Here is a 27,750-nt window from a genome sequence, read left to right as displayed (position 1 = left end):
TAAGAGAAAGTAATTTTAGAAAAAAATTGTGTAGTTTTTAAAAGAAAGTGCAAAAAAATACATCGGAAAAATCATACAAGGCAGTTGATCACCACCAGAGAGCCCGGAAATTTCACATAGGCAGGACTCGAATGGCAGGAAAATATAGAGATATTCTGCAAAATAAATGTGAGATCAACGCAATGGAGAATTATCCACAATACACGGCAGCCTTGTCCGGGAATACAGTAATCACTGTATGGAACGACGAATCCAAAAGGAAATAAAGTGTATCAGTACGATTTCATGGGACGGGTAAGACTACGGGGGTGTCTTCCTCAATTTGCAATCTTCTAGCTCAAAAAATGCATGTTAAATTCTCATTAAATAAAATGTTACAGCAACAATAAGAAGAGGGCCCATTCACGCTGCTCCAGCCGCTCCAGCCGCTCCAGCCCATAGATTTCAGGGTTTTCTCATGGGAATAAAAAACGATCTCCCCGTCAAGTGTTTTGTAAGATGAACTTGGAGAAAGAATTAGTGATACACCTTGATAAGACTGTAAAAATTACCAAAATTGTTCGTGCTTGTGATCAGTCAGTGATTCATTTACTTGGACGGATTAAGAAGAAAGCCATTGAGAAAGTTCCAAGGATGAACATTTTTCCACGAATTTCTTCCTTTCCCGGCAAACGTATTTTAGCAGGGCAGTGGCATAAACAACCCCACACTGCTGGTACATTTTCCGACGAAGATCTTGGAGTGGAAAAATTCCTGTTTTCTACAGCAAATCCTCTAAGAAAGTCACAACAGTGAGATTCAGCATTAGGAGAGTTCAAGAGGAAATTCTCAATACAGGAAATGCAGATTACTGGTTGGAAAAACCAGAGAAGGATTTATTCCCGGAATGTGAAAAATTCGAAAAGGTGTAAGAAAAGGTTTGTAATTCTAGATATATTGGTTTGATTCTTGCATAACATGATCGCATGTCTTACAGGAGGATTTCTACTCATAATAATACAACAAGGGAATCCTTCATTTGATGAGATTCTTCATGCCCTTCACGATGTTCCGGCCTATCATTTATGTGACACAGAACATCTAGCTACAAAACATACAGCTCACTCATTGGAAGAGAGTTAGGTATGCAATTCTTATTTTCTGTTTTCTTACTAGAACTTGTTCTTTTCATATTTACTCTCGATAAACTTAAGGCGGGTTAGGACCTTAATTCATAGGATATTTCAATACCAAAATATCGAAATCTATTTGGCTCTTAATTGTCTCACAATTTTATACTAAAGAATAAACCGTTCGTGTAGATAGTTCTTCTCAATATTCTAAATTACTTTAATACTTTTCGAAATTTAAAAAATTAAAAAAAAAACTAGCATGAGATGATGTATAAGGTAATATTTAAGTCTACGTTAAGCCCGCAAAACACCAGTAATATTTATTTTACTTTCAAAATAGTTTTTCATTCAAATATTTTTTTAAAAAAAGTTAAGTTTTATATTTGTTACATAATTATAATTGCTTTAGCATTGGATTGTGTAATGATATTGTCCTGCTTCTTCAAAGTAATATTCTGTACACTATGATCAAAATACTAGCACATTGTACACCCCAAGTACACCCTAACAAATATTTTTTTACATTTTATTGCAAAAAATTAAGTTGTAAATGGGGTTTTGATGATTTTTTAAGGAAAGAATTGTCAATCAACGATATGAATGAAATTAAGAACTAAAATTAAATAAATTTGACCTTTACTCTAATTTTGATGTTTAGTACTCTATCAGGGATGAACTTGAAATTATTTAAGCCCTCTACGAATTCTTGTAATACGTCTTTCTACCGTAGAATACAAGAAAACATATCTATGATATAAAAAAAATCTAGATGATGCAAGAGCTCTATTAGGTTCTGTTTGAAGCCTCTTGAGCTTTTGGAGAACTGTTTTCTCTTTTTTAAAAAAAAATCACTTCCATACATGAATCGTTATTCAAGAAAAATAATTTTCTTTAAAAAAAATTATAATTACATATATTTTTTTGCAAAATACAAAAGCTATCATTTTGCGTGATGTGTCGTTTTAAGAAAAAAGTTTTCCTTAAAGGGCGTATTTTTCTTAATACAGTGGGACCCCAGTACAACGACCGCTTGGTTATACTACTCTCGCGCATTGAAAATAATGAGTGTGAAGAGTACATCCGAGTGGTCGTTGTACTGGGGTCCCACTGTAAATACCTTTTTAAAGATATTTTTTGAAAGAAAACTATTTTTTGAAAAGATTCTTCAGTGCTAAACAATGACTTTTATTTTATGAAAAAGAAATTTTTTGTAATTGTTTTCTGTAAATGCGCTTCCTGTTTGAGAAGAACTTTTTTTATAAATTAAGATAAAAAAAAGTTTTTCGGAGACTAATGGCTTGGTATTAATGAGGTATTTTGCAGATAAAACTTTGAAGAATATTTTTTCTTGCACTTCTTTGGCACTCTTACCACTGACTGTAGAAGATAGTCACTGTGAGCCACAATCATTATTGGTTCAAAAAAATAATTTAAGAAAAAAATAATTCTAATTGAGGACTTAATTTAATGAATTTAATATTTTAGAAGACATTGGTGTTTTGTAGGTTTTCTTCACAGCCCAAAATGTCGTGGTATTTTTATTGGAGTTGCAGATGGTAAGATGTTAAATTTTCGTCAGCAATTAAAAGTTATTCTTTTGCTGTTGAATTTTGGTTTTTTAACTTTAAAATTTCCCTATAATTTTTTTTTTCTAATAAAAAGCTAAAAATGAAATTGAAGCACATAAAGAACTCAAAGGAAAGTCATGTGCTAAAAATTACTATCTTCAACTCTGACCAAGGACTGAGAAAGGAAAAAAAGGCATTAGAACCTTTTTCAAAAATTGTAAAATTTCATTTTTGAAAGAAGAAATTTTAAAAGTGCCATCTGCAAATATCAAAAGACCATGATCATGTTCAGTTCAATAACTCCTTATCAACATATATGTAACCATTCCACCCCTTCTAGGGCCCTAAAAAACCACATTTGAAGCTTCTTCACCATGTGTTCTTTCTCTTATTACAACACTGTCCCTCAGGGTTACCACGCATTACCATTAGATTAAAGTGGAAACGAGAGAATAGAAATGATCGTAAAATTTTAAAGAGATTCTCTTTGAATAAATTTGTGTGTTAAATTGCAAGAATTCAGCATTTGCCATCTGCAATATGGAGTAAATAACCACCATGATCATCATAGTCAAGAAAAGGCTCGCAAGGTTTTTTCAATTGAATTATTTTTCGAATTAAAAAGGCAAAAAAAAATCAAAATTCTCATGCATGAGGTGTTAAATCTAAGAAATTGACCATCACCCATGGTCACTGTACCACCTCTTACACATCCCAATATCCCCAATAGCGAATGGGGAGCAATTCAATGTGAATTTGGTGGAAAAAAGAGAATTTGGGGGAGAAAAAGAATTTCATACGGTCGGATATAACTAGTCTAATATAACTTTTAGAGCAGCATTATAAATTACAAAAAATATAGTTAAAGAGGCATTAGAATTTTTATTCTCTTTTAAATTATTTTACAACTTATAAAATAAATCATATTTATTTTTTAAATTTAAAATTTTGTATTCATTTTTTTAACTGGCAAACTGTACATTAACATTTCTATAGATGCTATTATAAAGTTTCGATTTAGTATCACGATCACATCATGAACTCTCAGCAAATTTTTGAATCATTAAACATGGTATGCAGAGAAAATTATTCTAAATTCTAATCAAATTCAATTTCTTTGAATATTTCCAGAAGTTTAACTGTGATATTTGAGGTATCACCCCAAAGTTGATCTAAATCTGCACTCTGGCAATTCTCATCGATGTAGCGGTACATCCTTCACTGTAGCTCCTGCGGGGAAATGCAGGAGATATATCGCCAATGATCACAGTACTGAGACTCCTATTTTGCAACCTAAGAATCAAAATATATCATAATTAGTTGTGGAGAAATCAATAGCAGTACTACGTAGGATATACCTAGCAGCCAGCGATGCACATAAACCGCGTCATCTCATTCAGGACTTCACAATTACTGCCCTCATTCCGTACATTGAGCAATTCGTTTTGAGTGAGCCTATTGCAACGAAGAAAACACAACAGCAATCTTCCGGAAAAAATATGTTGATCATACAGATGCGACAGAGCTAAAAGAACAATAAAAAGGAAATCAGATAATAGAAGTGCTTTTTTCTTTAAAATTGATTGAAACTTACATAAAAGTCAGTTTTTTAAAGTCAGTAGACAAATAAAATTCCAATTTTCACCCTAAATTAGAAATTATTTGTTATGAGTGTTCACAGCATTTCCTGAATTGGGAATAGTCAGACAGATTTTCCACTTCTCAAGAGAGAACAGCTTCTTCCCGACATTCAATTAATCCTGGACATTGAGCTTCTCAGGATTCGCTTATTAGTACTGTAGCACTACAAGTTTATCTCCGGTGACGTTAAATAAAATCGTAATCTGCTTTTCTGGTCATTCTTTAGTACTTCTATTATGCTTCAGTGTTGTGAATCAATCTTCTCATAGGCGCTACAGTCTCCTTGATCCTTCCCTTGAGAACTGAATAGGTTGTTTGTTTGCCTTTTCTAAAAATATTTCACTCTAGCAGCCTCAAGATTTTAATACTTCGCATTCCTCGGTGAGAATTGATGACCGGACATGACTCCTGACAAAATCATGGGGCACCTAGACTTTTTGTCAGTTCAAGATTCGCCTGATATTCCAATTTGCAATCAGAAATTTGCCTGCGACAAAGAAATCCCCATTTTTTCTTGCACAAAGTCTTCCGGATGGCATTACAACTTTCACTTGTGGAAATAAACATTTTCTTTGTCACGTATCACAAATCGGGAGCACTTTACACATCACTTAGGCAAATATTCTAACTTTTACTGTATTTTAGTCATGTTAAAGCACAAAAATAAGCTTTAACACAAAGAAAATGATGAAAATCAAGAATCCAAACAAAAAAGTAAGGTTATGTCAAAAACTGTTAAAGGTCTCGAAGCTACATAGTTTTTGCTCATCAATAGATGGCGCGGTTGTCACCAAGGAAGAAAATGTCGTCATTTTTTTCTAAAAAGTGCATTGAAATTTTTAAAGTCGATATTAGTGCATTAATAGGAATGTGCCACCCACCAAACTTCCTCAATCGATAGAATATTAAATTATCTATCCAGTGATGGTAGAATTTTTCAGATTGAGGCATTTTTCTGGGTGACACATTTCTCGAAAGTCGAGGGATACCTAGGGATCACTGAATTCCTATGGAAATAGAGCTCTTGTCAGGCCCCTGTTATTGCCGTATAAATAAGGTATAAATATATTTTGAATTTGCTTCTAAGTGCTTCGTGCAAAAAATATGAGAGTGAGAATAGCAAAGAATTACAAAACAACAATTCCTTCCGAAATAAACAACGGAAAATAAAAGACGGACTTTACAGACATAAAATTATGTCAAGACTGATTATTTCCATCGTAAATTCCTTGCACCACTAAAACACAGACACACAAATCTCAAACAACTGCCCTAAATTTTTGTGCTCTCTATACCTATATTGCTGTGCATTTTATACTTTTATTTTAACCTATGCTAAGAAATAAATGGTATATTATATGATTTTTTTTATCTTTGTTCTATTTTACAAAAGGTTATTTATTTTATGTGCACATTCTATTGTGCAAACATAAGCCAGATAGTAGTGTTAGCGTCCATTTTGGGGAGAATCGTAATGGTATTTCTAAATCAGACTTTTGAGACGGCATTTTCGCAAAAAGATAACAAAACAAAAGTATGCGCCAGAAAAATGAACAAATTATAAAAAACTGAAAATCTCTGAAAATTTATGTAGAATCGATAAAGGAAATGAAAAGAATTATGGAAGAAATTATTTAGCGAATACAGAGTGGGGCACTTGATGTGGAAAATCATTTAAAGTGATATTATTTTTTAATTTTTATTTTTTTACCTCTATTTTTGCAATTATTTAATGTGATTTTTTTTATAGAGAAAGAATATAATAAATTCAAATTTTGATTTAATGTAAATGTCGAGCATAATCAAAAAATCTAAATTTCTTCACTAATTTTGATTGAAAAATTATCCCAATTGAGTTAAAACCCATTTGTCTCATAAACTCACTCTTGCTTGATCTAATTCTTCTTGTATATGCAGTATTTTTTATTTAGTTTTCTTTTTTTTTGGTATAAAAAAAGAAAAATTTGACCATGTAAGGGAAATTGAAGAACTTTTTATTTTTTCAATTCCTAAAAAAAATCACATCAATGTCTCCACTCTGTAGAAATGGGAAGAAAATCATTATTACTATACATTCCTAGTCGCAATATTTATAAGGAAAAAGAATTATATATATTAAATGTGAGATATTGTGAGTTGTTTTTAATAAAAAAAATTACTTATAAGGCAAAACGTATAAATGATAGACACTATACAATGTTTTAGTAATCAAATTTAATCCATGGCAGATTAAATAGAAAGAGAGAGTGAAAAGTGGAGAAAATCGTAATTATGATAGTGAAAGAATAATGAATACGTACATTAGCGATTTTAGAGTTTAGCGATATATGATATGTATGAATATTTTACATAAATTAGATTTTTACATCGAACTTTAATTTTTTGCGATATAACGCGAAATATTTCAAAGTAATCCCAGTTTAATTGCAATTCCTATTGCATTAGAGTTATGCATTTCAACCTCATTGTGGGCAAAATATTTCCAATATTTTGATTAAATACAAAATGATTTTCATTTGATTATTTTGCACAGATGCAATAGTATTTTGAAATATTTCTTTTGTAAATATTTCCCATTATTATGTATTTTTTTCCTTCGAGCGAGAGATAATTTCGTATACAACAACATTAGCGTACAGCATTATTATTTCTTTATACCATATGTGGTCAATTTGTATTGAAAAGACGGAGATGTTTCAATGCTAAATCCCAACATAAGCATGAGAAACTTTTTAGTAAGAAAAAAAAAAAGAGTACACACAAATACTTTTGCACATGGAGAGGTGTGAAAGAACGTAGAGGAAGTATGATGGGGAGACGAGTATAACATAGACATTAGAAAAGTTGATGATAATAAAACTGATAAAGAAATGAGAAAAGAAAACTCTAATGAAAATTTACTAATTATTATAAATTGAGAAAAAGAATTTGGAGAAAGTAAAGAAGAAAGAAAAAAAGGAAGGAAAGAAACATACAATTTTAGAACACGACAAAAATGTCCACCTTAGAGATAAAACTCTTATTTTTTAATTATTTCAAATAATTCTTACAATGTAAATACTTTTTCTGAGAATATAATTATTTTCAAATCGATCCATTGAGTTTTTTCCCTTCAGCACAAGGCTCAACGATTTTTTTTGCTACATGATAACGTTTATCTCAATTTGCTGTACATAATTTGTCAATTTTTTTCTCTCACCATAACATTTCGTAACAAGTGAGATTCACTGGCCATTAATTTTTTTTTGTCTTTTTGAAACTCAAAGATCTGCCCGAATGTGAGATTCATTGAGTTCTTTTTTCTCAATCGGTCTTTCTTCAAAAGATCAAGTGAATCGACTCCTGATGCATGATACAATTCGTAATTTAAAATAAAAGGGTTGTTAATTGATGAATTTTTGTAACACATTCTGTCCTTTATAAATTTTCTTTAAGTTCTATTTAGTTTTGTAATATACTTATAAAAATTTTGAGCTTTTCTAAAAGCCTTTTCAGAAGTTTCTAAGCTTTCTTAATGCGAAAGAAGACAGCTAGGATTGGTTCGATTCAGAAAGACCCTTTTAACCTCTCAGCACTTTGTCATTTACCGTTGAAACATAAGCGCAAATGTTTCAGACTCTTAAAGAAAAAAAAAAGCAAAATTACGTCATTGTTTACATTTCTAGGGAAATCGTTAGCGGATCGGAAAATAGTAAGTTTGTTTGGGTATTACTTACTATTATTTGATCTTCTACGAAATTGTGATTGTACCGATTGTTTTCTCGAATGAGGTCATGACCTATATATCCTCTAAATGAATTTCTTTGATGAATACTACACGTGAAAGGTTATTAAGTTGCATGCTGTGTGTTGATTCAGGGTTCATCAGGGAACATCTCATTTCTCGATGATTCACCCCTCAACGAGAGGTGAGTAAAGAGAAGTATCTTTGGAGCACTAATGAGCCGGAGTAAGAGAGAATGGAATTTGTGTTATCTCCTCGCAATGTAAATGGTTTTGGCGTTGCTGGAGGAATAGGAGGTGAAGAACTTATGCAATAATGTCTCTCTCTCTCTTCTCTCATTTAGCACAAAATGCACAAAACAAAAGCAAAACGTACAGCATTTCCCACAAATTCAATTGCAGCCTGAAAATTATTGCAAAACGTGCGCGCGAGGTACCCCCCACCCATCTGTAGCCGCACTATCGATCACCGTGTGCGATTTTCATTATTAAATTGTACCTTCGGCTCCATAAGCATTTAATATTTACACACAAGATCTCCAATATAATGTGTAGAAAAAAAGAGAGGCACACACTCAAGTGATTCATTTAATTCCCCACCAACTTCCATCGCGATAAACTCATTCCGTCAAGTTTGTCGCTACAGCTTAGTCGACTTTTCGATCGCGTTCTGCTGATACCATCAGAAAATATTCTTGCCTCTTTTCAACGCCTTTTCACGCGGAGGCAATTTTTATTTGTCGCCAAAAAAAAGTAGAAAAAAAAGAAGAGGAATTGACTTTCCTTTGTGATTTACGCACAACTAGACAATTCGGTGAGAAAATAGGTGTTTTGTGTGAATCTTATTTTATAAAATACATACACTAGGTAATAAATGAGGAACCTTGGGCAGTCCTCTCCTCCAGTACTTATTTTGCACTTTTGTGAAAGAAAACGAATTATTTTGTCTTTCTCACAGTGAATTCCCCTTCATACGGGGGCTATTCGCTAAGGATTGGCACTACCTGTGCTCGTGATCAATTGACCGTGACAAAAAGTGGCTGCGTGGAAGTGATTATAGTGATCCATTCTTGGATTTTTAATTTCACATAAAACCAAAAAAAAACATTCTATGAAAATTATTCATGAGAACAAAATTGTTCTCCGCATCATGAATCATCACTGCGAATGCAAAGTTATTTCTTATATAAAACTTCCAGACAATATTCTCAAGAATGTGCACGAAGAAAATAAATTCTTATCGGTGGATATTCAGAAGTTAAACAGTACAAAATAAAATAAACAAATATAATTATCAGTCTTTTAAGTAATCGCAAGGTTTTAGTTTTATTCGATAAGAAATTTCAAAAGTAATTGATATTGCTTCAGTAAAAGAGAAATTGAAAACATTTCTATGTATAATGTTAGATTAGATAAAGTTTTAAATTAAAAGCTTAAACTTTAAATGGTTAAATTTGTTTTTTTATACTCTCCTCAAATCTGGGACTTAAGTCTCAACTTACGTTGAAAATTTTAATAGCAAAAAATCTTGATTTTAGTCTTAGATCTGAAAAAGCTTTAATATTCTCTAAATAATCAAAATTGCTTAATTAAATTTTAATTTAAACTGCTAAAAATAGATCCCAAAATTAAATCATAAATGAGAAAAACACTGAGAATGAATTTTAAAAGATTAGAATTTCAATTAAAATATCCTCTTAATTTTCTTGATTAAAAGCAATGAATAATTAATAAAAATATTTTAAAGACAAGTCCCTTTCTTTAAAAACTTTTGTACTATATTTTCTTTTAGCTGCTTTACGGAAGGTGATTTAAGTTTTGCCATTGAACTCTCATACTAAAAAAATCATCCTACAAAATTCTCTTGAGAAGCATCCAAATAAAAATCTCGTTTCAATTTAAAGCCTTATACGTTTTTAAGATCAAGATAAGTTTATATGTATCCTGACCTTTGCAACTACTACAGTAATATTTTTGTATTGATTGTTATTAAAAACAATTTTCTGCGGCATGTTAAATTAAAGAGTAAATGAGGTACTGGAGGAATGTTAGTGAGATGCCCCACAAGAGGAACACCTTGTGTCGTGTGTGGGTCATTTTTGGGAAAGACACCAAATTGATGGTCTCTCGCGTGTGTTTTTTTTTCTGTCTTCCTCCAGTTGTGCGACACCAGCATGAGAGATCAGTGGTGGAGGCAGTGTGTGCGCGAATCTCTGTACCGTGCGTGGTGACTTGCTGTATCAGCTCTTTTAACGAGGGGACCTTTTTGTTGGGTGAACGCGGTAGTGGCGATCGTGTGCACACGAGGGCCACCGCAGGCGGTGCGTGATCATGGCTGTGCTACTGCGAAATGTTACCAATAGCATCTGGCATGCATTTAGTGCCCTGCACCAGGAGCAGGATGGCATGGTGAATAAGACAAAGCTAAAGGTGAGGCATTTGTGGGTGGAATGAGCCAGTGGCTGCATACCGGGGGCACATTCTGCAACACAAGCAGCCAAAAGGCCATACTTTGGTGCCATGTGAGGTGGGCGTAAGCTCTTGGAGGCGCGCTGACTTTACTCCCCGGCTCAGTTGGACTCCGGCTCATGGTCACCGCGCATATACTCAGAGTGATCACCTCTAGCTAATTTCTCGCTTCTCCGTTTAAGGTGCTGACGGCAAATCTCGCAACTCTACTCGACTTATATGGGGTGGAAAGGGGCCTGGATCACTTTCGGTCGACGGCCACACTCAATTTTGAGCATTTCAAGTTCTACCTGGCCCAGGAGGTGTTCTCGTGCCTTCCCAACACACTCACTCTCTCCCAATTGAGAAATCACGAGGCCAAAATTGATGAGGTACCCCATCGTATTGTCACAGCTTTATTTTTGCTTCTTTTTTTTGGCTCACTCAGCTTCTTTTGACCCGCAAAACTCTTGAGTAACACACTCCGCGAGAAAAAGACATTCCGCGGGGTCTTCTTCTTTTTTTGTGGACTCCTTCAGACATTTAAATAAATGAGTCACTCTGTGAGATATCCGCTTGAGAATTTCACGTTAATTCCAATGCGATTAAGATGCAGTGATGCTTCTTTTTCATCTTCTCTCTTCATCTCTAACCTTTTACCATGCAATTAGTTTTTCTTTTAAGAGATTTCTGGTGAATAGGCATCACGAAAGATTTCAACAGAAAAAGTAAATTCTCCCAAAATCGGTTCTTTTGAAGGAATTTTGATAAGAATCATTTATCGAGAAATCAAAGATTTTTCAGAATTTAATCTTAGGTCCAAATCGCATTCTTAGAATTTTTGGGCAGAACGTTTTATGGCTTCTTGCATTTACATAAGAAAATCAGGGAAAATGTTAATGATACTTCTTATCATTTAAATTGTGATGAGATTGTGCTGTATCTCCAAGAGATAATATAGAGAAATCACATAAGAGTGCAAAGATTGTTGGCATTCTCTTAAGATGAAATTTTGATTTTTATTCATTTAATTTTTTTTTAATACTTTTAACAAATAGTTTTGAATTTTTTGAAAAACAATCATCCCACTTTTATTACAACAAGAAAAAGATTTTTACAGACAGAACAAGAAAAATCTCAACCTATAAATAATATACAAAGAGACAGAGAAATCAAATGATCCAAAAAGTGAGAAATGGTGCGATTACTCAAGAAATGAACCACGCAAATTCAATTGAAGAAAAACCACCTCTTGCATGGTTTGATTAATGCACTATATGGATTAATTAGCTGTCTATGGGATTTTTTTCGGTGGGCAAATAACATTCGTGATCTCAATATTTTTCAGATTTGCTGGCTGGTGTGTCGACAGAAGTACACAAGTCAGCGCGAGAGTAGCATTTATCCCGAAGAGGCAATCTACAAACTCTTCCGAATCTTTTGTATGTTTAGCGATCTTGTCGTTCGGAGTGATGGAAACTGCCAGGTTCTCATGCACTCCTCAGAAGCCATCCAGATTGTACATCAACTACTCAATTTACTGGGTTTAGACTACGAAGCGGAGAAGAAGTATGAATATCTCGTGAATTCCGATCTTACGTATCGCTTTGAGCAATTCCTATCACTTGTGGAGTTCAGGGAGGTTCGTGAGGGAACTTTTGAGTGCATTGAATCCCTTTACGAGGCCGTTGATGAAATCTACCAAATCTACATCAAAGACATCATCAAGAAAGGCTATCTCCTACGACGAGGATACCTCCTGCCAACCCTAAGAGAATATTGGTTTGTTCTACAACCATGTGAGCTGTCCTACTACAAGACACCACATCTCAAGGAACTTTGTGGGAGCATCTGTTTGGATTCCAATTGCATGGTAAAGCCCTTCATGTCTCCATCTGGAAAGCACGACAAAGTCCAGCGATTTATCATAACGTCTGGAGAGCGAAACTTCGAATTAGCCGCTCATGATCATCGATCCCGTATGCAGTGGATTGCAGCACTGCAGTTAGCCATTACCTACTCGGCAGGCAAAGAGGGCTTCCAGAGAGATCTCACAACAAGACGACGACAGCAGCGTGAAGCCACCAAGCAAAAACGACGCGAGGAGGAATTGGAACGTAGTACGCACATTCAGGAAGTTGAGGAGGCAAAGGTGCAATTGGCACGTGAAAAAATGGCACGTGTGGCAGCGGAAACCCAAGCCAAAGAGTTGGAAGCAATCGCAAGGGAGGACTCTCGACGTGTAGCCGAACTAGAAGACATGAAGCTCACACTCGAGAAGCTCCTCATGGAGGAGACTCAAGCAAAGCGAGATGAAGAAATCGTCCGTGCCCTCCAGGCTCGTGTCCTCTCCGACGAATGGGAGAAACGTTCTGAGCTGGAGCAACTGCAGGAAGAGCAGCAACTCCTCTTGGAGCAGGAACGACAGAAGAGGATGGAATTTGAGATAAAGCAAAAAGAGAAAGAACAGCAACTCAAGGAAGCTGAAAAGCGTCTCAAGGAACTCGAGGAGGAACGCCAGAGATTAGATATTGAGCTGAATCTCTCGCGTTGCAAAATAAAGCAATCAGAGGAGACAAAGGAGATGCTCGAGGCGAGACTCCAGAACATGCAGCCACCTACAACGAGGGAGGGCAGTCGCGTACGACGAGCTCTCTCCTTTATGCCATCCACGAGAGAGAGACCAACAACAGGAGCTGATATGGCGGAGAAGAAAGCATCAGCAATGAGGAGATCGGATAAAATAATTTCAACCAAATTAAATCGCTAGACTCTTTTGTAATATAAAAGTTAACAAAATAAAACTAACTCGATACTGCCAAGATTTTTTTCACATGGTGCTCGGAAAATTTATTTTGGCGCCTTTTGGCGGGAAAATTTTCACACCACAGTGATAACAGCGCTCTTGCGGTACGATATTGAATTAAGTTTTCTTGAATGAAATTGACAGAACGTAAGAAAAGGTGTTTACGTTTTATTTGTAAAGTGAAAATAACAGAGAAATCCTGCAAAAATGGGGAAGAGACAGCACCAAAAGGACAAAATGTAAGCTAGTGACATCCAGAGCATTCAAGGAATAAAAAATAAACTTCAAGGAAACTTTTAAATTGATTTATTTCACAGGTACCTCACGTACACCGAATGGTCCCAATTCTACGGGGGCAAAAAGGAAGATTCCAAGGATGATGAAAATCTCAAGTTCAAGAGACTTCCCTTTGATCACTGCTGCCTCTCCATGGTACCTTTTGAGCATCCCTATTGCGATAAAAACGGCAATATCTTCGAATTGCAGGCAATTGTGGATTTTCTGCGCAAATACAAAATTAATCCCATCACAGGTGAACCCCTGGATGCGAAGTCTCTCATCAAATTGAACTTCCAGAAGAATCATGAAGATCTCTACCACTGCCCCACACTCTTTAAGCCCTTCACGAAGAATTCGCACATTGTTGCCATTGCTACAACTGGGAATGTCTTCTCGTATGAAGCAATCGATCAGCTCAACATTAAAACAAAGAATTGGAAGGATCTCATTGATGATACACCATTCACACGGAAGGATATCATCGTTCTACAAGATCCGGGAAATCTGGAGAAGTTCAACATCTCCACTTTTCACCACATCCGGAAGAATTTGCGCGTTGAAACGGAAGAGGAGATTGCAGAGAAGAAAGATCCAAAGGGGCGCTTGAAGACAATCTCAATGGAAACAAAGGATATTCTGGAGCAGTTGGAGAAGGACTATAAACCCGCTGAAACGGTGGTTCAGGAGAAAAAGGTTGCAGATAAGTTCAATGCTGCTCACTATTCCACTGGTGCTGTAGCTGCGAGCTTCACGTCCACAGCCATGGAGACAGCTCTAAATCACGAAGCAGCAATTATTGCCGAGGACGACGTGCGGTATGAGAGAGTGAAGAAAAAAGGCTACGTGAGGCTTCAGACAAATTTTGGGCCTCTCAATCTGGAACTTCATTGCGACCTGGTGCCCAAAACTTGCGAAAACTTCATCAAACTCACTACCCAGGGGTACTATGACAATACAAAATTCCATAGATCCATCAGAAACTTTATGATTCAGGGTGGAGACCCAACGGGAACCGGAACTGGAGGGAAATCCTTCTGGGGCAAAAAGTTCGACGACGAATTTAAGCCAAATCTCTCTCACACCGGCCGAGGAGTGCTCTCAATGGCTAATTCCGGACCCAACACAAATGGATCCCAATTGTAAGAATATTAAGGGAAATTGTTAGAAAATTATTAATTACGGGATTTCTTTCAGTTTCATCACCTTCCGATCCTGTCGACATTTGGACGGGAAGCACACGGTCTTTGGGAAGCTGGTCGGTGGATTGGATACACTGAATGAAATGGAGAAAATCGAAGTGGACAACAAGGACAGACCAATTGAGGATATTATTATTCAGAGAGCTCAAGTATTTGTGGATCCTTTCCAAGAGGTCGACGAGCAATTGGCCAAGGATCGTGCAGAGGAGGCCGAGAAGCTGCAAAAGGAACGCGAAGAGAAGGAAAAGAAAAAGCAACAACAAACACTAGTTGCATATCGCGAAGGTGTCGGAAAATACCTCAAAATTCAGCCCTACAAGAATGAAGGACCCAGCACAGAACCAGCAGTTCCGGCCAAAAAGAAAAAGAATATTTCCTACGAATTTGGTGATTTTAGTTCATGGTAAAATAAAAGAAAAACGTTTTATTGGCTTACGCTAATCCGGCTGTTCTCGCTCCTTCCATTGTCTTTTGAGATCCTGCAGCTTCCTCCTACGACGATCTGCTTCTATAGTTTTTTGCTTCTCCTGCATCTTTTCCTGATTTTCCACTGATAATTCTCCATTGATGAAATTATCAAGTCTACGGGTGAGGATTGCTCTTGCTTCTTTGCTATTTTGGGTAGCAGAGCGATGAATGTGGCATTTTACTACAATTCCCGTCGGTTTGTGACGTAGAACGCAGCAGTTGGAGGTCTTATTGACAGCCTGACCACCTGGTCCACTCCCCCGGACGAATGTTTCTTCCAAATCTTCATCCAGAAGTTGGGGAACACGGGAGTAATCAATGGTGGATTTGCTGGCGATTCTTACATTCAGTACGCTTTTTGGGGAAAACCGGAAGATCAAGGAGCGGAGCATTTTTCTCTATATTACTCTCGCGTTCTGTAGTACAATTTCTCCCTTCTGTTGTAATGTATTTTATTAAAACGTGATGTACAAAAGAATAATTAATTTAAGCCGGAAAATTACCTTGAAATTGAAGAGAATATCCTCAGGTGAGGTTAGGTCTCTATTTTGCTGGAATTCTTTCCTTATTCTTTGCTTAAAGTACTCCTTGTCAGTCAATTTGAGTCTCTCTCCGTATCTCAGTAATTGCCGATAAAGATTCAACACTTGACGACAACTGGGAGCTCCTGGGGCGCTCATAATTATATGAGCATAAAAACTTTTTGCCCGAATTTTTCAACAAAAACAAAGGTGGTGAGGTTAGGTTAAACTAATCGATTTTTCGATTACCGCGAATTTTTTGCAATGCTTTTTCCGGGGATTTAATTTTTTGGGCTTTAAACTTTAAAAGCCTTTTAATCACCGGAAGATCATAGGGTAGGAAAAACTGAAAATTGCATCAAAACAGCCCCTCTAATTTAAAGTTTTTTTTATTGATTGAATTCCTTTGAATATTACATTTTTTGTCTAGAATTGTAATTCGTTTTCTGGAGGTTCTTTATAATCTCGCTACTAAATATAAAAATTGTGAAGATTTTTGTAAGGAAGAAAATGTTATTTATGTGCAGAAAAATGTTCGCCAGTGGGGGATTTCATTTTTATTTTTAAATTCCTAATTGATATTTTTTACTTTTAATAAATATGTATGTATAATGGTTGAAAGTCTAATTTCTCTATATTATTATGTCCTTACGGATATTACTTTTAATGACTAGATTGACTAGTTATGCTAGTTACTAATCCAGCATTTTGAAAATCTCATTAAATTCTATCAATAAATATTCAATCACAAATTGTCATGATTAATTCAAAAGTTATGCATTTTCTTTAAAGAATAATCCTTCTAAAGGATAAAATTAACTACAAAATGATTAATTCATTGTTAATAAAATTGTAAATCGCTTTATAGCGTTTTAGTCCTTCTATACTTTGAGACACTGACGCATGTCTGGTTCATCATAAAAATGTTGGTAGCTACATATACTATCCAATGGACAGAGTTTATTGCCAAGAAAATAATGAATTTATTATCAATTTGCGGACTATTTTGTTTTTTTTTTAATGTTCTGCATAAAGCTGTACGAATTATTTTCATTTATGTTTTCATCTAATTCGTCTAATGTGTGAGCAATTTGTAGCGCGAATTAGAAACCTGAATAAATGCATTTTAAATGCCCAATCCCTAAGCTACGTAGAGAAAATTGTGTGGTAAAATGTAATGTAGAGCTGAAATGGCAATAATCGCCCGGCAAACTTGTTCCTCTCGCTATCACTGACTCAGCGTCTTTTTGCAGTCATTGCTCAATTTTCCGCTTTAACTAATACAATTCTTCTTCAAGCCACGTCTCTTCTTAAAACCACCCATTTGCTTGAGAAGCTGTGAATTTTCATCGTCAATATCTGAGTGTGGGTCCCACAGTCTCAGACGTCGGGGTATGTAGATTAGCCCTGCCAGGGTGATGACTGCAAAAGAAAGTAGCAAAGTTAATGATTAATTGCTATTGGGAACGAATATAGGGTGAACAGGAACGCAATGCAGAATTAAAGGGAACTTAGATGCAAGATTTAGCAGAGGAGTAACCAGAAATCTGTTTGAGTTTTTTTTTATAAAAAAAAAATGTTTTTTTGGGGCTTGATGTTTATTTTCTACGTTTTCTAACGTTTGACGATGATGAATGATTGACATTTTTCTAATATTTGACGTTTCCTTTCGAACGTTTGACATTTCTTTTGTAATCTTACATTTCTTTTCCAACGTTTGATATTTCTTTTCCAATGTTTGCAATTGTTTTTATAACGTTTAACGTTTCATTTTCGACATTTGACATAAATTTTGAAGATATGACTTTGCATCACTAGGGGAGAGCGGGGCTAATAAAGTCACTTAAGGGTTTAGAAAAAGCCTAAAATATCATATTTCCTAGCTAGATAGAACAAAATGATCTGAGAAAGAGTTGTAGGGCAGTAAATTTCCTAAAGAAATGAGCTATACATTTCGCTTTATGTGTTTGGGAAATATGATATTTTGAGCTTTTTCTAAACCCTTAAGTGACTTTATTAGCCCCGCCCTCCCCTAATGTTTGAAAGTTTATCTAACACGCATGACGTTTTTTTCTAACCTTTGACATTTTTACAACGTTAAAAAATACTACAAATTTTTTAAATGTTTTTTTTTAACGTGAAAATAATTTTATTTTTGACCTCTAAATAGGGGAGTCAGGGGCATTTTAAGTTTTGACTGAAACTGAAAATTAGAGGACGCAATAGTGCAATGCATAACTATGTATCCTATGTATTGTATTTTAATCTTTAATCCAGAAAAGAATTTATGGAATTATTTTTAACTCTGAAATCATGTAAATTACATAGCAACATAAATTAATGTATACTTACAGTTCAAAATGCAAGGAAACGTAACGTAGAAATTGAAAGTGCTGGAGCGAAAATACAAGGCCTCCGTAAAGTATAGCACCATGGTCAATGCCAATCCACAGCCCCCCATGCTGACCACCCTGCAATAAATGGGGAAGGAATCAATTACTGTATCAGCAAAGTGCTCAACTCCACCTTCAAATTTCCGGTACACGAAAGAAATGCCGGAAGAACTTACGGCTTGTAGTGAATGTAGAGGGTGCAGTGAACCAGAGCCATTGCCTTTAAAATGCAATACATGCCAAGGATTCGGGACACCGTAAAGTCACCTTTAAATGAAGCCAGAGAATGGCGTGTGCATCATTGGGTGAGAATATTTGCGGATAATTAAATTAAGGTGTGGACGGTGTTGGTACCTTCAATATATTGCGTATCCATGTGGTCCCCAAGGAAGCTCCGTCGTTCAATGTAGCATCGAATTGCCGTGCCAAAGTCCATGAAAGCTATGAACGCGATCCACCCTAATGGCAGGAAAAGCATGTGGGGAGAGAGAATAATGTTGTGGAATTAAGTTAGGGGAACAATATATTGATCCGGGAGCTCTCTACACAGAGAGGTGTGTGTAATTATTTACCACGGAAGGCATACAGGACTTTCCTCTCCATCGCAGTTTGACTTGGCATATTGTTGCTAAATAGAAGAATATCAAATTAAATTGATTCGATCCGTGTGCGCCAATAACCGAGGAGAACCAGAGAAACTTACAAATAATTCACAAAATAATTTTCCTTGTCCTTTCACACACCAATTTATAAATTCTACGGGATGAATGAAGGAATTTATGGCATTTTCCGCATTTTCGCACTCTGCCCAGTTAATTATGCACGATTCTGCCACAACTGCAAAAGGGGGGAAAAGCGGAAAATGAGCAAAAAGAATAAGAATAGCATTGTTGGGGAAAGATGTGTGGCATTTAACTTTTAATCTATTTTTCATTAAAAATAACCATAATTTTGCGTCTAACCCAGAAAATCTCTCAAGCGGCTTTTCCGCAAAATGTAAAATTCACAATTTTCCCACACAGCTTAAAACTTACCCGGAAATTATTTCAATTGATATGAATTAGAAAAGACCTTTAACGCATTTTTTATCACAGATATTTTGGTGGAAAATTGTATTTTTTTCGGGGAAAAATAAATTGTTTTTCACGTTTTTCCACAAGACAACAAATACTTCGACTACTCTCAAACTCGTTTGCTGTGCTTTAGTAAGTGAATTGATATTGTTATTAATTAATTCATATTAAGGAAAAGGATAAAGGAATTTTCCAAGGTTTTCCTTTCTTAAAATTTTAATTGTTTTATTTAGAATTTCAAATAATTATTATTTCAGGACAATTATACCTACTTGACCAACTGTGTCCCAGTCTTCCCTATTAATTTAAATCATGTAACAAGCAACAGATACTTCTTTATTTGACATATTTCTGAATTATTTAAACTATAAATTAGTGAAGAAAATTAAGAAAATCACAACTAGTGGAGAAAATCGAGCATCCTGCAAAGTTCAGTGCAGTTTTCCTCGACTTTTCCAACGTTAAAATATAAATCGACGAAAAATCGATGAAAATTTTCCCGACACTATCCGAATTTTGACGAAACTATTCGAATTCCCTCGAGAGTTAAAAAACCCGCGAATTTCTCAACTTATCAGACGCGTCTCAAAAACTCCCGTGAAAAGTAGAAATTCTCAAGTAAATTGTGATTGAATCAGGATGCAGTGTGCCTTGTGTAAATCCTCAGAGAAGGATGATGTATTGCATGGAGAGTTCTTGCGCAAAGGCCGTGTTGCAGTCCACTACTATTGCCTGGTAAGTTTCCAGAGCTGATAAGGAATGTTCCGGAAGAAGCAAAAAAAGACAAATTTCTTCTAATTTTCAGCTACTCACGACGGTAATGGAACAAAATGGGGACGACAACGAAGGAATTCGTGGATTTCTCGTCCCAGATATCATTGAATGTGCAAAAAAGTCGGAAAATAAGGTGAGCAAAGTTATAGGTTATATTTTTTACGGGAATGTATATGTGGGGCTCTTTCGGGTCTTTCCAGAAATGTACCTACTGTCGCGACACGGGAGCCAATATTGCTTGCTGCAACCGGAAATGCTTCAGATTCTTCCACACTGTGTGTGGAGCTAAAAACAATGCCCGGTACATCTTCTACGATACCTTCCAATCTTTTTGTCACCGGCACATTGATTTGCCCGAGGATAAGAATCCCCATGATCCCGAGGAGCTTTGTACCATCTGTTGTGATGCTCTAGGGACGTATCATCCGCTGAATTCAATTCGTCCTCCATGCTGCTCATCAGGATGGTTCCATAGACTTTGTCTAGCAAGGGCGGCTCTTTCTGCTGGCTATTTCTTCAGGTGCCCCCTCTGCAATGATGAGAAGAAGTTCCGGAATTTTCTAACTCATCGCAATGTCTTCATTCCCGACAGGTAATTTGGATTTGTCTTGTCTACACGACAGTAGGTCATCTAACAAAAAATCATTAATTCTTTCAGGGACGCATCCTGGGAATTGGCTCCGAGGGCATTTTCTGAATTGGAACGTAAAATCTCCTGCACTGCTCCCATATGCCTATGCCCAACAGGACGAGAAACAAATACCAATCACTGGAAGATGAGGATTTGCATTGTATGCGGATCAAAAGCAATTCACATGAATTGCAACAAACTCTATGCTCATCGTAGATTTACATGCGATGATTGTGATTTTACCCTGCATGAGATTGAAAGGAACAAATGCATGGAAGCTGCTAATGGAATTGGGGAAATGAACCTCGAAGCTAGATCTGAAATTGATGAGATTGGAGGTCAAGTCAATGATAATCCTGAGACTACTGAAAGTACTGCAAATACTGCACCACACCTGGAGCACAATGATGAGCTCATGGGACGAGTTTTGCGCTCCAGGACAAGATCTCTTGATGTGGAGAAGACAGATTTTGAAGGAATTCAAAAGGAGGACAAGAAGACACATGAATCTGTTCCAATTGCTTCCACGAGTACTCAAGCAGGTCCATCAACTATCAGTCCCAGAAAACGAACTCGTTCCATGTTTGATAATAATAATCCACCAGAGAGCAAAGACTCAAGGGCGTTGGAAATGTTTCACTTGCATGAGAGCCACCAGAGTCCACCTAGAAAACGTACAAGAAGCAATACAAAGGGTACTGTGGAACCTCGCCGAAGATCTCAACGACTTGCTGTACAGCACTGTTCAACTATTGTTGAGGAAGAGGAAAAAGACAGTCCAATCAGTATTATTGATAAAGATTCAGCTACCGACGATCATCAAGGGAACAATTATGAGGCTTACAGTGAGTCTGTTATTCAGCCAACCTCAAGTACTCCCATCGTGAACTCCGTCTTCACTGATGGGCCATCGAAATCTAAAACATTTTCTGATGCAAATCAAAATGAAACATCAATTGATCTACCTAAGTTAGCTCTGAGAAAGAGAGCTAATGCTGTCTCTCATGAAACTTTTGATGATTGCGACTCATTTGCATCAGAAGAAATTGCTTCAGATACTCAAATCCTTGAAGTATCATCAGCTGAGAATAACATGAGATGTTCTCAAAGCAAATCCCAACAATTTTCTAATGAAGAGCTTCCAACGATTGTTGAAGATCCTAATGAAGATGAAAACGTTGAACGTGAAGCGATCATCGAAAAAGAACTTGATTTTGAAAGTTTCTCAGAAGATCAAGGAGATCAAGGCGATTGTAAGCCACCAGATGAATCAAACTCTGCATCCAATGTTGATCCTGAGGAATCAGTTGATACATCAACAACGAGCACAGCAACCCTTCATTCCATCAGGAGTGCTAATGCACCTGAATCTCCAAGTAATAATGAAAGGGTTAATCGTTTAAAACGTCCCCGTACAAAGCGGAGACGTTTAGTGCATAGTGGAAATTCTTCTGATAGCTATGAGACAGACAATTCAAAAGATGAAAGTTTTGAAATATCATCAACTGAAAGGATTTTGCGCCCAAGAAGCAATAAAACAAAGGAAAATCAACGTCGTAGATCTCAGAGACTTTTGAAATCTCAATCTCTGATAAGGGAAGAAACAGAGGATCAGACAATCAACAACTCGTTCCATTCAATCGAAAATGGAGAGACAGGCACTGAACAAAATACTTCTTCTAGCAACTCATTTGAAACAACTTCAAACAGTACAACAACACTAAATTCTACCTGCGTCAGAATGAACCCTGAAAATGATGGTCGACAACCATTAAAAACTGCTAAAGCACGTACAAAATACTTGAGTGAGAGTGAAGCATCCAAATCACCAAAACTTTGCCTGAGAAATCGAACTCATTCCATGTTCAGTGGACTACAAGTTGATCATTCAATTCCTCTGGAAGATTTGAAAATGGATAAAGAGTGTGACACAACGCTGGAAAGAACATCCTCAAAGCCCATCAAGAAATCTGAAGATATAATGGAAAGAGACATTTTTACAGAGCGCCGACGACGTTCCTATCGGCTGGAGAAGCAGCAAACCCCAATTATTACGCAGAAGTTGCCGACAGTAGCACTAACAGAACCGGATATGCGTGTCCTGAACAATCGCAATCGTCCCTGCCGTAAAGCTGCACTCTACAGTCGTATCCGGACATTCAAAATGTGTGACTATTTCAATTCTAAATGTGACTAAGGAAGGATTCACAGTATGTATATTATTACACTTATTTACCTCTTTATGAAAATGCCTTAAAAATTCTTTTATTCTGTAAAACATAAAATAACATAAAATTAATGTAAAAGAAAACTAATTTTAATAAACAATTCTAATTTGTAGATTTGAATTTTATTAATGCGTCTAATTAGTCTAAAAATTACAAATGTAGGGACGAAAGACGAAAGTTTTCTTAACTCTTTAAGGTCCATTGGGTCATACGCTGACCCAAAGGCTCGATTTTGAAAATGTTTCATTTTATATAGTTAATTTATGAATATTCAGTCCAAATCAGTACAGGACTATGTCTTTACAATCTGATCATTTTATGACCACAAAAGGACATCCCCAAGGACTCACAAGATCAGGAAGGATGAAAAACCGAAAATTTTTGAGTTGGGATTTTTTACTGAAAATGTCTTATTTGAGCTCAAAGGAACCCTTAAAAATTATTTTTAGTTCAATCAGCTTGCTAGATTGATCGCGGATCTGAAAGAGGGTTAAAGGAAGATTTAATAAACTTTTTAAATACCTTTCAATGCTTCCGGTTGTAATAAGTTTCAATATACCTTCAGTGGGTAGATTCTGATATGAATCGTAGCTTTTCTTCACAATTTTTTCCTCAAGTTTTCTCCGCTTTTGTTAATTGGTAAGTGTCGAAATCTCCCGAAGTGTATACGAAGACCTCCTAACGCAACATGTGCTCACACGCACATTACACAAACTCACAAAATTTGAGGAAAAATTGACTGAGAGAAAAATCATAGAGAAATGCTGTGTTACAGATCAGAATCTACCCACAGATTACTCCTTTCTTTTAATTTTAATTTAAAAGTTAACAAAACCAATATTTTGTAGGTTTAAAGGTTTTTTTTATTCATCATGGATAGACGTGGAAATAAGCAGTGGGTAGTATTTTTTTTTAAAGAAATAATGTTGTTATCTCATACGTATGTTTATGATTCTTTTGAGGTCAATTAATTTGTGTGTAAATGCCAATGACCTTGGGATATTCCTGTCGACCTTTAGAGATGTTGTATGTGTGGTGCAGGAAGGAGAAGAGCATGGATTTTGCTTGCGATCAATCACGGATTTTCTGGAGCCCAAAAACTATCCGCGGCACAACGGGCCTGTCTCTGCACACATCGTTACGCGCGTGCTGTGATGATGTCTGCTGCTGCCTTGGGGAAGGGGAGCCACACTGCACGCGGAATGGGAGCGAGAGCAAGTGAGAGGGGAATACTTTGGTGTGCGAGAATGTATTGGCCAGGGCAGGAACATCGCGCGCTTCGAGCTCAAGTGTGCGCCAGGCAATTAACGTTTTGTCGTTGTCGCTCTAGTGCTGGTGCCTGTTTGCTGGCTGGTGCAAATCAACTGGGACAAGCAGGCACTCCGGTCTCGCTCTCGCGATCTACGTGCCATCGGAACCGCACACAATATACAACACACGGGACAAGTCAGCCCCACATTGCTTGTGAGCGCAAATATATATATATTATATATAGTTTGATACCTTTTTGAAAAAAAAAGTGAGTAAAGTAGCCACATATGTACATATATTGTGTGGTGGTAAATGCGAGTTAGAGAGAGACAGGGTGAGGCGTGCAGAAAGAAAAACAGACAACTGATAAAACACAAAAGTGCATTTGAGTTCAACAAGTTGTACATTAATTGTGGCGAACGCATCGATATATATACTTCGTATTTTCAATTTTGATGGAAAATCACTGAGGTTTCTTCACACTGGTGCGCCAGAGATTTATTGCACTGTGCCTGGGTGAGATTGTGTGTTAAATGAAGAAAGAGTTTCATTTCGTGAAGAGGAAGGAAAAAAAAAACGTATAATCTTGCTCATGTGGTGTTGTTCTATTTGAATTCTCCGCTCATTCACATCCCAAGTCTGCGTTCACTCACATTTTACAATCATCTTCTTCTCTTTGCGAGAGCCAAAATTCAATTCGTCAATTTAATTCGTCTTTTTTTTCGCTCTTGACTTCTTTTTTTTTCCACCAAATGTACACTGTCGATTATTTATTGTGATGAATTAAACTTTCGGGAAGGAGGCACGAATCCACGGCAAAAAAAGAGGAGAAGAAAAAAAATCGAGATAGACATTCACGCGAGATGGGTGTTGTGTAGAAGAGAAACGGAGTTTGGAAGAGGAACGGGAAATAATAAAACGTGGAAGAATAAATGAAATAATTAATAATGCAAAAAGGAAGAAAATTGTGAGTGATGTTGCAAAACGAATAGAATATAAAGTGCTGCTCTTCACCTTTTTCGGCGCAAAGAATGAGGAGAAACATTGTCAATTGATTTGCCAAAATTTAAATCAATTGAACACGCCAAGAGTATCTTTTTTTTTATTTTTCTCTTCCTTACAATTTTGGTGCGAATGGAGGGTATTTAGTAGGTTATATCACAAATACATAAGATACGGCTATATACACGATATATACATAAATATATTTTCTTCGTCTTCTCACATAGGTAATATAATACATATACCTACTATCTAAATTCCATACGCGAGATGGTGATAAACCGGATTTTTTCACCATAAATTCTTATACTAATTTTAAAATATATAATATCTCGTACATAAATTCTCTTACTTCTCATCATCAAATTCCATAAACTTTTTCCCCCCTAAAAGCTTTAGCTTTTAACACTAAAAACTATAATAGAACTGATAAATGATGTGGTGAGCATGTTCATAAGAAGTTGTAGAAATGCCAGTATGAGAACGAATTGTGTGTATACACATATAGTAAAATATTGAAGATGTTTTACTCCCAATAACATCCACTAACATATACACAAACGAAACTCCAGTGAAAACCAGCTAAATGGTCAGAAAGTGAATCGCCTCTTGATAACAAAAGTGCTTCACAAAATTATATATCTCTGACTGAGAGTGTGCAGGAAAGTTGTTTTTTCTTCTTTCATTCCCAGAAAAGTTACTTTTCCTACGCCACATCTTCTTGTGCTCACACGAAAGAACTTTAGTTGAAGAAAAAGAGACAGAATACGAATGGAGTAATATTAGCGCTGATCAATCTTGAGGACATTTCGATCGGAAGTGCAATTAATATATCACCCATTGGAGTGCTTTCAAGAGTTATATGTATTACAGAGTAAAATTGTCTATGTTGCATTCAATGTCGTGGGAGAAGAATTATTTGTAACCTGTGAGAGACTATTAGTGGCATTAGTGGACTGTTTATTGAAAAAAAAAAAAAAACATAAGTGATTTTAACATCATTCTGTGTGCAACACAATGCAAAATTAAAGGTCATCCTCCAGTGTTGATTGGCTCAAACATTGTGACTTGGTCCAAGGTGGTGTGGTGAAAAGCGAAAGGAAAATCCATCACGACTTTTTTTTTGCTGCGCATGATACTGTAGCTTTTCTCACGATTTCTGCTGTGTGCTGAAAAATCCATTTCACGGTGAGTAAATTTTAATAGCTCTTCTCTATTCAATCTATTGTTGTGCGAAAAAAAGGGAAATCAAAGCTGTAAAATGGGGTAGAACATTGTCAGTAATTAATGGCCATATAGACTGCATCAAGTTAGATTTTGCTATGCAAAAATCAATGAATAAATCGTCCTTTTATTACCCATCCAACCTACCTTTACCTATACCCAATTTATTGGGCCATGCTATCATATATCGTTTCAATCTTTCCGGGCTTTTAATTCAATGGCTTTTTAATGCTTTTGTGTTTATAGTGACAAATTACAAGCCGATATTTCGGGTGAATTATTTAATGTATTTTTGTTGCATGTAACAGGTTTTAATTTTTAAACAACTAACCAAGCATAAAATGTACTGGTAAGCTGACCAAGCTTACGGGAGCTGTGTTTCTTTCAGTGTACCAATTTTGTGAGAGCAAACTAGAACGCGAATCAGTTTAAATACGCGCAAAGTCGGGAAAAGTTGAAAAGTCATACCCTAAGAAATCTTTAGAAGGCCATATCTCGAGAACGGATCCATAGATTTTCATAAATTTTTTTTTGTTTTAAAGGTCTCGAAGTCAGCTATAACATATCGAAAAATGAAAAAAATTTATGTCGCCATTTTCGAAAAATTCGAGTTTGAAATTTTCGAAAACTTTGTTTTCGATTTTAGCGCCTTTTGCGGTCATTTTTCGAAGTTGCAATGTTCTAGACATTTGTAGGGTTTCTCGAAACCTTTCATTTGCGCTTGAGTTGATCAAGATCGGACTTGTAGAACCCGAGATATGACATGCCAACTTTGGAAGGCTATATCTCGAGAACGGATCCATAGATTTTCTTCATTTTTGGCATGAAGCTAGATAATATGGTCAGCTACAACATATGAAAAAATGAAAAAAATTTATGTCGTCGTTTTCGAGATATTCATCGAAAACTAATCGAAAATTTTGTTTTTGATTTTTGGCCCTCTAGCGGTCACTTTTGAAACTTCTGATGTTCTAAAGAGTTGTGGGGTTTGTTGAGATCTTTCATTTGACCCCGGGTTGATCAAAATCGGTCAAGCCGTTTTCGAGTTATGGTCGATTTTCGATGAAAAATTGTGGCGGCCATATTGACTAAACGGCTTGACCGATTTTCAAAAATGAGGTATCGTTGGAAAGGTATTGATGGCCCCTACAACATATCAAAATTTCAGCCCTCTAGCTATAATAGCGGCTGAGATATAGCGAAAACAAAATTTTGAGGTTAATCAAAATGGCGGACGGAGGGGTGGGGGGGTGGATTTGACCTCATAATCGGATGTCTTCCAGTCGATATTTAAACTTTGCCGTTTACCGCAAGTCTCTATCTATCACCGTTCTCTTGCAATTTAGGGTTGAACCACGGCGGACGGACGGCCGGACGGACGGCCGGACGGCCGGACGGCCGGAAAAAAA

At 36.3% G+C, this 27,750-nt stretch overlaps 8 protein-coding genes and 1 long non-coding RNA gene across 13 annotated transcripts in view; 5 read left to right on the top strand and 4 right to left on the bottom strand.

Moving 5' to 3' along the window:
• Positions 1 to 27,750, bottom strand: part of LOC129786104 (protein AAR2 homolog) — a 211,345-nt gene that overhangs the window by 44,681 nt on the left and 138,914 nt on the right. The window lies entirely within an intron of this gene.
• On the top strand, positions 472 to 4,496 carry LOC129786196 (uncharacterized). The gene is made up of 3 exons (XR_008750102.1): positions 472 to 917; positions 977 to 1,122; positions 3,812 to 4,496. It is a non-coding gene; the product is annotated as an uncharacterized LOC129786196 (long non-coding RNA).
• LOC129786031 (differentially expressed in FDCP 6-like) lies at positions 8,654 to 13,314 on the top strand. 2 transcript variants are annotated; one of them, XM_055820800.1, is made up of 4 exons: positions 8,654 to 8,858; positions 10,204 to 10,474; positions 10,696 to 10,884; positions 11,841 to 13,314. In XM_055820800.1, the coding sequence occupies exons 2-4, from the start codon at positions 10,376 to 10,378 to the stop codon at positions 13,260 to 13,262; spliced, it is 1,710 nt and encodes a 569-aa protein (XP_055676775.1). In that variant the 5' UTR covers positions 8,654 to 8,858; positions 10,204 to 10,375; the 3' UTR covers positions 13,263 to 13,314. The 2 variants fall into 2 exon arrangements, with proteins under 2 accessions (XP_055676775.1, XP_055676776.1); XM_055820801.1 differs by having other exon boundaries at positions 8,654 to 8,911.
• LOC129786059 (RING-type E3 ubiquitin-protein ligase PPIL2) lies at positions 13,429 to 15,217 on the top strand. Its single transcript, XM_055820856.1, has 3 exons — positions 13,429 to 13,537; positions 13,616 to 14,716; positions 14,772 to 15,217. Exons 1-3 carry the CDS (start codon positions 13,506 to 13,508, stop codon positions 15,181 to 15,183), a joined length of 1,545 nt encoding a protein of 514 aa, XP_055676831.1. The 5' UTR covers positions 13,429 to 13,505; the 3' UTR covers positions 15,184 to 15,217.
• Positions 15,149 to 15,636, bottom strand: LOC129786176 (mitochondrial translation release factor in rescue). Its single transcript, XM_055821025.1, has one exon. The coding sequence runs from the start codon at positions 15,634 to 15,636 to the stop codon at positions 15,214 to 15,216; it is 423 nt and encodes a 140-aa protein (XP_055677000.1). The 3' UTR covers positions 15,149 to 15,213.
• LOC129786189 (MIEF1 upstream open reading frame protein) lies at positions 15,566 to 15,956 on the bottom strand. Its single transcript, XM_055821041.1, has 2 exons — positions 15,748 to 15,956; positions 15,566 to 15,681 (listed from the first exon to the last, which is right to left on the bottom strand). The coding sequence occupies exons 1-2, from the start codon at positions 15,922 to 15,924 to the stop codon at positions 15,643 to 15,645; spliced, it is 216 nt and encodes a 71-aa protein (XP_055677016.1). The 5' UTR covers positions 15,925 to 15,956; the 3' UTR covers positions 15,566 to 15,642.
• LOC129786169 (uncharacterized) lies at positions 16,138 to 19,360 on the bottom strand. Its single transcript, XM_055821017.1, has 7 exons — positions 19,193 to 19,360; positions 18,862 to 18,995; positions 18,731 to 18,786; positions 18,513 to 18,617; positions 18,335 to 18,425; positions 18,118 to 18,236; positions 16,138 to 17,187 (listed from the first exon to the last, which is right to left on the bottom strand). The coding sequence occupies exons 3-7, from the start codon at positions 18,777 to 18,779 to the stop codon at positions 17,039 to 17,041; spliced, it is 513 nt and encodes a 170-aa protein (XP_055676992.1). The 5' UTR covers positions 18,780 to 18,786; positions 18,862 to 18,995; positions 19,193 to 19,360; the 3' UTR covers positions 16,138 to 17,038.
• LOC129785973 (uncharacterized) lies at positions 19,755 to 22,976 on the top strand. The gene is made up of 4 exons (XM_055820688.1): positions 19,755 to 19,966; positions 20,037 to 20,138; positions 20,206 to 20,597; positions 20,664 to 22,976. The coding sequence occupies exons 1-4, from the start codon at positions 19,871 to 19,873 to the stop codon at positions 22,831 to 22,833; spliced, it is 2,760 nt and encodes a 919-aa protein (XP_055676663.1). The 5' UTR covers positions 19,755 to 19,870; the 3' UTR covers positions 22,834 to 22,976.
• Positions 24,184 to 27,750, top strand: part of LOC129785974 (high affinity cGMP-specific 3',5'-cyclic phosphodiesterase 9A) — a 79,329-nt gene continuing 75,762 nt past the window's right edge. The window contains exons 1-2 of one of the 4 annotated variants that reach the window (XM_055820694.1): positions 24,184 to 24,600; positions 25,810 to 26,305. The gene's annotated coding sequence lies outside the window, so the exon portion shown is untranslated. Of the gene's footprint in view, positions 24,632 to 25,510; positions 26,306 to 27,750 lie in introns of all 4 variants that reach the window. The other 3 variants (XM_055820692.1, XM_055820691.1, XM_055820693.1) reach the window with 3 other exon arrangements.

Source organism: Lutzomyia longipalpis, chromosome 1 (assembly GCF_024334085.1).
Source record: "Lutzomyia longipalpis isolate SR_M1_2022 chromosome 1, ASM2433408v1".
NCBI classification, from domain to species: Eukaryota; Metazoa; Arthropoda; class Insecta; order Diptera; family Psychodidae; genus Lutzomyia; species Lutzomyia longipalpis.
This window is presented reverse-complemented; position numbering and strand designations above follow the sequence as displayed.